Raw genomic sequence first — 9,128 nt, forward strand, 5'->3', positions numbered from 1 at the left:
ATCGGTGTGCGGGTGGCGTCTCCTAAACTTTGTAGTTAGCCGAGTTATTATTGACTTATCCGTTTTATCCTGCCGGTAAGACTGGTGGCGCTGAGTACTAAGATGCGGTATGGAGACGTCACTGCAGACAACCGCTTGTTTATCAATCGTTTCCATAGAAGCAAATATTAAGTTTATGGTATAGGGGGTTAGTATCCAATAATGACCCAAGAGACGCCATTCCGAAAATTAACTCCTTCCAGATGGAAATCAGCACAAATAGATATGCGTGAGTTCCGAATAGGTGTGCAACTCCCGCTTCCGCGAAGACATTAGTCCCCCCTTCCCAAACTGGGCTGTTTTCAAGAAGTTCACTTGAGGCAAACTGACTACACATCCAGTCTCCTGCTGTAGAGGCTGACTGAGATGAAGACTATTACACGTCCATCTCTAGCCTGATGTCCAGCGTAAACAAGTATAGATTTTTTGAAATGTCCCATCAACCGCTCCTGGTTAGGCATGCTTTTAGGATCTTCATCACAACAAATTACAACTGACAAGTTTTCGGAATGATGATCAGTCACTGCCTATTTTATAAAATGAATGAAACACGAATCAAAAAGCCACGGTTACGGGAAACCCACAAATTTTCGGCGATGCTTTTGAGAGAAATACAAAACGCACCCAGATTTTCAGCCACAGGTATGACCTTCGACGGAGCTGATTCAAAAGTCCGCATGTTGTGTTGAAGTCGTATGTGGTTATATAGCATACTTAAAATCTTCGTTGATGGTCTAGTATGATCGTATAATAGAACGCTACACAAAATTTGAGGCTGTGTTGTTCAAGACGTGGTAAAATGAATCTGCAATATGCTTTGACACAACCACTGCAACGGAGGTTGCTGCGTGATTCAAAGAGGCGCGACTTAATCGATCCTGAATGTGCAGCAATATGGCGAAAAGCGACATGTGTGTAGATGTGTACTGTTTATTATGAGAATCGTGGCAGATGCAAACAAATCCTATTGGATTTGCGGCTCAGCAGGATCGATGGGTCTTGAAGAATGCGCTTCTTGAAACTCCAACTCTTGTTTCAACTTGCATTATCATTCGTCTGTGTATGATGGGCATTCTGTAGGCACATTTTGGTAGCTGATATAGTAGCAGTTTTTACTACTGGATTTAGCTAGTAGGGTAGCTCTGACGAGTGGAGAATGCAGATGTAAAGATTGGTGGGGATAACAGCTCACACATCTTAAATCCTATGGTCTAGGATGAAAAGCGGAGACAGGCTAAGCAACCATGGAATGCATAATGATGATCCGTTTGAGCTTGTGCTCGCTGTAGTATAAAAGTTCCCCAGTTTAAAATGGCACGCTGTCTGGTGCGGCAAGTTCGTGATGACCTTCCAAGGAAAAGGCACGTTAGGGTCATTTGTCCAAATAGTAAGGATATCAATATCTAAATGAATTCGTGTGAATACGGATGGCTGACGGGCATTTTTACTAACTATGAGAGTCGTGTTCGTCATTTGGAATGCATACATCATTGTTCATGTTATGAAAGATACTATCAGGAAAATCTGCAGCAATATTATTGGTGCATGATTTATCAGAGGTATTTTTCACATGTTAGTTTACCCACAACATATCACGTAGGTGGAACTTGAAAAAAAACAGAGCACTGCCCAAAATAAGGCGTAGTGTGCGAATAATTACCTGTGTTAAGTAGCAAATAACTTTGTGATGAAGTCTTTGTACCACGACCTAATGGTCTCCGCGTTGCAAGACAACCATCGCCGTGGAGTGTCGTTATTGTTGAAATCAAACTTTTGTACTTGTCAAAACCGTCTTAGAGACTACTCTCTGCAGGTGCTGTGTTGCGTGTCACGTCCCAGACGAGCTTTTTCAAGTCCATTCTCTCAACGTTCCTGCTGCTTGCTCCAGTGACGAAACCTAGACTGATACTATGGTTCGTTCCTTTCAAGAAACGGCTGTCTATTTTGACGTAACCATCTTCTCCACTCTATGAACAACGTTAGCAGGTCCAGCAAGCCTGCCACTAAACCAAAGGATTTTACCGGTTTTATTTTATAATCGTGGCGTCTTCAAATTTTTAAGGTAGAAAACTAGAGGAAGACCCACCGAATGTAAGCGGGGTAGTTTCATAGAGCAGCGACCAGAGCATCCTATGCATATTTTCCTTATTAATTTTGCTCATTTGTTCTGGTTTATTGTCAACTTTTTTATAAAGAACTGTACACCATAGCCTATGGAGAAATACCAGGCCAAGTGAGCTACTATCACAAAGTACTCCTTTAACCTTACAGGATAAAGACTGAAAATATTTCCAGAAAAACTTACAACCATCATTCCTTCCATCAAATCGATTGTCAGTGGATCTCGATTGTGTGAGCTCGATGGTTTGAAAAACTGGGTTATGAAGTTGTCAGAATTGATGATTAGTTCCATGGCCTTCTGCAAATCCCGGGCAACAAAGTTAGAAGACTTGGTTTTGGCAGCGTTTAAGATCGTAATAGCCTGGAATAGAAACCGATGAAACAGTTTAAGGCACAGGTTGTACAGTGGTTATGCTCTGCACACGAGATACCAGTGAATAGCGACAGTGCTCTCATCGGTTTTCAAGCTAAGCTGTGTTAAAAGTTGTCAGTAGAAAATTTCCTTTGATTTTTCAGGCGAATACCTACACTATCTGTCATTTAGTTACAATGGGCAATCAAAACGTCTCTTTGTGTTTCATTTGACATCTGGTTTCAAAATAACAACAGAAGAACAACCAGCATTGTTGCTAGGCCCACCTAAACAATTTTGTTGCTCTCTCGGTGTCTTACAAAATCCGACCGCAATGATGGAAATTCGAGCAGTTCCATTATGGGCGAAGAATTGGCACATGATTAAGCTTTCAGAACTGTAAGTATCATTCCTCACCGAAAAGTACTCAGTAAGTCTCACCAGTGCATAATTTAACAGTCTCCTAGTGGCCAACGATTTCCACCTCGCAGTAATAAAAAACACAAGCCCATCAATCATTAGTTTATCCTCAATGAGATGATACCATGAAAGCAAGTATTCTAACGCTATTTTGAACAATAAATTACACTTCAAAAATTTGAATAATCTCCCTTCACTTTGACAAGATCAAGGAATCAGCAAATAGGGGAAGTTTTTTGCGATAGGTCTATTTTTGTTTATGGCGACATCTGCCTGCTTGCATTCGACCAGTCAAGGTTGCAGTAACAATCACCAGGATTCTGTGCGGCGCATAAGCTTAGGTGACCCAGTTTCCAGGTATTCTTGCTCAATACGGACCAACAGAGGATCAGAAATTATTCCAGAAGTTTAAAACTACCTTCTGGGAAACAAAACATTTCATCATGCAGTCAGGCACCGCGTGATCGTCGGCGGTCCCCTCAAATATATTGCGGAATTCTCACAAATTTTGGCACCAACTGGAGTGGCACTCACAGCTTTCGTAACAATCTGAAATTAGTCTGGAGCTGTGTACTGGCAAAAAAATCACTTTGCTGTAACAACTCCCGGTGTATAGCTGCCATGCTACCCGGAGGAGGGTTGGATACTATCAGGTTGCCCAAGCCTAGACAGGGGAGGTCGGGAGGCTGTGTATTTGATGACGCGCTGTTTCTGCATGCCGTACAATACATGTCCAAAACACTTGAATCCACTTTGTTAGTGGACATCAAACTCTCCGTAAGAAGTAGTGCGTCTTTTGCGTTTTTCTTACTCACAATATCAGTGTTCGGGAGTCTTGCTAACAAGGAGCGATGGTGTTGTAAAATTAGCAACTTCATCCCAAATTCCGTCAAAAAATTAGCAGGGTGAGTTGCAAGAAAGGAACACAAGCTAAACTATGATAAATAGTCCGCCAATGCCACTCAGTCCCCTAAAGTTCAAGAAACCACCAGGTAAATCAACGTCTCCTGCGAAGAAAGACACTGAGAAGATTTGGAGTTTAGGGTGGACCCACGTGATTCAGTCTATCAACCTTCTTCGTCAAGAGACCTTGATCTGCATAGGTTCAGTGTAGCCCGTTCCATGCATCCGGTATCTCTCACTCTAATCTATGTAATCTACCCCTAATCTCTAATCTGACACTTTTGATAGGTTTGTTGACTTTCCCGACAATAACCTACTGTCAAACAGTGTGAAGCAAAGAGGCAACACATGAAAATAAGAAATATAATGAAAACGTGGTTCCCGAAAAACGCTTATCACAATTGAGGCGTCCGCGAAACTTTCATCTTTAGTATGCTGAAGGTTGTAAACCGAAATTTGTGGCTTAAATATTCTATTTCCTTCGGTGTCATATTTATTACCACAGTGGAAGGTGAGTGCTCCATAAGGACTATGGTTTGGATGTACAAGTCGGATGGTGAAGCCTTTGCAGTGTTTTCTCATCTTAATAGCCAAGTTAACTGTGGTCATATACACAGATACCTCAAGTGGTTAGAGTGCGAATTTACTGACCGGAAGGTCCGTGGCTCGAACCCGCCCTTCTACTTTCCATGTCTAGGCTTGCGCAACCTGGCAGTATACCAGCCCTCGTGCTCCCTTCGTGTAGCATGGCAGCTAGGCAAAGAGCGTCACAGTTGAACGATTTTTTATATACACAGTAGGTTAAACGTCACAATAATCCCGCACAAATAATTTATCAATAAGCGCAGAAAATATGAAGTGCAACACGTATCAAATTTACTATACAGAGCTAAAGTACAGTCAACAGAGGCATGTATAACTTACCTTAAAAAGCGGCGCTGCCGAATTGACACTATGTAAACGCATGAATGAGTCGTGATATCGTGAGTTGAGGAGATCTTCAAAACAAAAAGTGCGTTTTAAATCAAGCTCAGGATTGCCGTGATGAAAGAATACAAGACTAATGTAAAATAATTCCATACCAAAGTTTTGAGTATTTCCGTAGAAGGGCTTAACTGTACTCGTGCTGGAACAGCTTCTGTATTAAGTTTTTTATAAATCAAGTGTTCCAATGAGTCGGTTACTGAATGAATAGAGTCAACAAAATGCCATATGGCTGCCGGTTGCGAATCTTTAGTGGTGGGAAACATGCATTTTAATGAAAATTCCGTTATGGTAGACCCTTTCGTGTTAGGAAAGCAGTAATCCTTCTGAACCTCTGATCGCGCGGGCAAGAAGACTGGATGTTTTTAGTTTGATTGTCCGTTTATTGGCCTTTCAATGCGCCTCTTCATTCATTAGTCTGCAGTTTCGTGCTGTTTTCATGGGCACACAAATACAAACTGTGAGTACAGTACGTAACAGCCACACTTGTTAGTCTAGGACAGTTGGACGGGTTACAATTTACACGTTTAGAATAACATTATAGATCGGGCCTTGTGAAAACTAAAGCTACTGTGAAAAAAACTATGGCTCCAATATAGTCCCTTTTTATGACAAACCGTGCTAACGGATATCTTATTAAACTTTCCATGACGGTTGAGTGACGTCGTTGATGCTTGACAAAAGCCTGCTTCGAAACAAGAGAATAACCGAATGAAGCTTTTGTATTGTGTATTGTGCACAGTCGACATAAAATTTGAACCAAGAAACACTGGGCAAATGCCGACGGCCTTCATAAAAAAATAGGTTTCGTTGCCATTTCCGTCAGACGGCAAATATTATTGTGTTCAATTGCAGTTTACTGTTCGCCAAAAGACGAGCTACACTGTCTTTGAATAAATCGTGTGAGGCTTTTGAAATTTTACAGGATAGTGTCCTGTAGATGAAGCCAGTTTATGCTGAATAGCTGAGAAGCTTTTCAGGCTGTCGGGAGAAATCCCCAGCGAAAATCGGAACTTGACTGATTTTCTAAACCACATTTTTACCACTGATAAATTTGGTTGTTCCTTTTCTAAATATTAAAAAAAAAGTAGTTCAGAAATCAAATTAATGAGCATTTATCTCCTAGGGAGATTTTTCGGTCAGAAAAAAACACCTAATAATAATATAAAGAATAAGTGGAACTGGTTTGAGAGCGATGTGCCTCCCATATTAGACCAGGTAAATTCTTCGACGACCGGTCCATGGGGTGATAAGCAAAGGACATTCATGACCGCAGTGGCAGTTTTACAAAAAACTGCATCAAAACTGTATGATTAGATTGGGGGCTTCCAATAAAAATACAAGCGGGTTGTGTGGACCTGCTGTTTACTCATGCACTTTTATAAGCCAGACAAATGCGCAGCTGCCTAGAAAACGATTCATCACTACAGTACCAGATGAGTTGCTATTTGCTTAAAATAGTCTGGTTAAGCAGGATTAGCTGCCGAAGTTTTCATTCCGGGCACAAAGGTTGAACTTCAAGAAGTTCTTAAACTGAGTAGCCGCGATTCAATAAAACAATTATGTAAAGCTGATGGGACTCACTGTTAATAAGATCCTGATCCACCGTTGTATAGGATCCGCCCAAGGATTTTGATTTGCCTCTCCTTCGATGCGAGGACGCATAGGTCTTCGTAGGTCTACAGGTCGCAGGAAAATTGCGCACGCTATATTAGAACAAGATGTGGACACTTTTGGGCTATTAACCTAATAGCTGGTTATCTGTGATTGGGGATCACCTGGTGGGCGCAACAAGATCAGTTTTATCGTGACACCACTTTACAGTTAGTGACTGATATTCAGTCGATTAGAATCGATGCTTGTATTGAAGGGAGATGGACTGAATTAACGCCATAAGCTGCAGTGCCTGTTTTCACCACCACCACTCTCCAGTTATCCGAAGGAAACCTTACCAAAGTGAGTTGAACACCTCCACACTTTCATGGACATCCTTTTTATTGAATTCTTTTCATCCATCCACATTGGAACTTCGGCGGAGATGCAATGAAGAAGCGACCTAGGTTCGACCTGATAATCTATTAGGCTGTTACTGAGGGTAGTTTTCATTAATTAAGTCATAGTACTGTTCACGGCGTTGAAATACGTCCACAAGAATATTTTGGAAACTGATAATTTTTATTTTTATTGGCAAACTTTGACTGCATAAGCAGTTCCATAAAATTGAGGAGAGCTCAAAAGACTAGAGCTATTGAGATTGTGGTATATCGAAAGATAGTGCCTGTTCAAGGGAAAAATCTACGCCATTTGGCCGTAGCAACTACAACACAGGGACGGCCAGTGTCATTTCGTAGGTATGAAAACCGCCACTTATTTTTTAGCAAATGAAATTCTAGGACTTAAGGTTAGCAACTCTGATAATGCCCAACGATTAGGGCAAGAAAATGGATTTAATTTCCAGTTGAGAGGTGGAGTGAACGTATGACCAGTAATATTGGATGAATTTTATGAGAATTCGCCTATTTCCTAATTGGTTTTGTCTGTCATTCGGATCTACTCTAAAGAGGAGCAAATGGTCACGTGCTCTGGGCACTTTGACGCAAGATATGGGTCTCCGGTTCCTGTGGTTCCATGGAATATACGTGTTTTTGGCGTATTGGTGAGCAGGAACAGCAGTATACAGTTACCCATAGCTTACTTTCACACCAGGTACATACGAAGTGACAATAAGACTGACTGACTGGTTCGAGGTATACAGTTACCCATAGCTTACTTTCACACTAGGTACATACGGAGTGACACACAATAAGACTGACTGACTGACTGGTTTGGGCTTGTAAATACGAAGTTTTATACACAGGGCAATGGTCAATATCAGCTTAAACGGATGTGTCAAGTACTGGAAAGGTTAGAACCGATCTCCCAGAATACAGAAGATCCAAAATTCATGGCCGGCCGAGCTGCGTGAAGAAATTCACAGTTGTCCACAAGGGACAAAAATGGTTTTAAAGTCTCCTTTTAGGCCAGTAGTAGACGATCTAAACAATGTAAATACTACGAACGTGCTTTCTTGCGACAGATAACTACTTGCTGGTTATTTGATTGGAGCCTGCATACAACTGAACCGGGGATGCTCGAAGTCTAGAATGATATTAAGAGATGTTTAATAATTTTTTAAGTAGTCTTCAGTGAAAACAATATTTTAGGCAATGAAGCACCTTTTTCAGTTGTCTCATCACTGCGGTATAGTCATCTTAAGAACAGCGTAATCAAGACAACTTTGATTAGCAAACACACAAATTATTAGGGAACAACTCGCGCTGTCATACAGTATAGCAACTGATCATCGCCGTAGTCATCTGATTGATGTCAGTGGGGTTTAGAAATTCTATGGAGCATTTAAACTGTTATTCAGGCGAGTGGCAGATTAACATTCAGACCACCACTATCGCCTTCTGTTTCCGGACAGTGTTAATGAGCTTCGGCAAGCTCCAAAATCCTCGCCCTGACCGTACCTCATGGCTTTTGTTGCACCTGACGTGTTGGCCAAATGGCATTCAGTATCTAGGTTCACGGGTGAGACCCCAGGTGAGAGGGAACTTTAGCACACTCGACAGACTTATTCCAAAAATACAGGAAAATAGATAAAATAGAGGCTGCGAACTCAGTTACTCTGTCCTCCCATTTTGAAGCTACCAATGATACTCCCAGCCTGTCTGAGAATGTGAATGATCCCTCGTGGTTTTATGCACCCGAACCTGTTTCTGCTGTGTATCAGAGTCATACGATACACAAAAAATGAGGATGAGAAAAATGATCAGCAAAAGCCTAGAGAATGGGTAATTAAGACCAGACAGAACTGAACTGAATAAAGGTTGCTCTCATACTCGTGATTGCATACCCGTGCTTTGGTATGCACTTTGCACCCACAAAGTGTAAGGTCATGCTTGTAGATGTGCAGTCACTGAACACGCCACTTACAATCTGGGGAGAGGCACTGGAAGTTGTGGAGCGTTTTGCATATCTTGGAAGTTGTATTAGTTCAGATTTTAGTGTGACAGATGAGGTGAACGCATGAATCTAAAAGGCTCGGGCCGCGTTTGCTAACTTGAGACACCTATGGCGTCAGAATGATTTATCCCTGAATCTGAAGATACGTGTGTATCAAGCTACAGTACGGGCTGTTTTGTTGTATGGCTGTGAGACTTGGTCTATTCGAGCAGTGGAACTGAGACGTCTTCAAGTGTTCGACAATCGTTGTCTCAGAACCGTAGCCCGTGTGGGTTGGTGTCGGCGAATCCGTAACGAGGCA

General features: G+C 41.7%; 1 protein-coding gene across 1 annotated transcript in view; it reads right to left on the reverse strand.

Moving 5' to 3' along the window:
* The window catches only part of T265_01464 (hypothetical protein), a gene marked incomplete at both ends in the record, with an annotated part of 89,319 nt that overhangs the window by 29,518 nt on the left and 50,673 nt on the right, over positions 1-9,128 (reverse strand). The window contains 3 exons of the mRNA XM_009165505.1: positions 2,345-2,521; positions 4,760-4,833; positions 6,404-6,498. Coding sequence (XP_009163769.1) covers positions 2,345-2,521; positions 4,760-4,833; positions 6,404-6,498 — 346 coding nt within the window. The remainder of the gene's footprint in view (positions 1-2,344; positions 2,522-4,759; positions 4,834-6,403; positions 6,499-9,128) is intronic.

Source organism: Opisthorchis viverrini (assembly GCF_000715545.1).
Source record: "Opisthorchis viverrini unplaced genomic scaffold opera_v5_16, whole genome shotgun sequence".
NCBI classification, from domain to species: Eukaryota; Metazoa; Platyhelminthes; class Trematoda; order Opisthorchiida; family Opisthorchiidae; genus Opisthorchis; species Opisthorchis viverrini.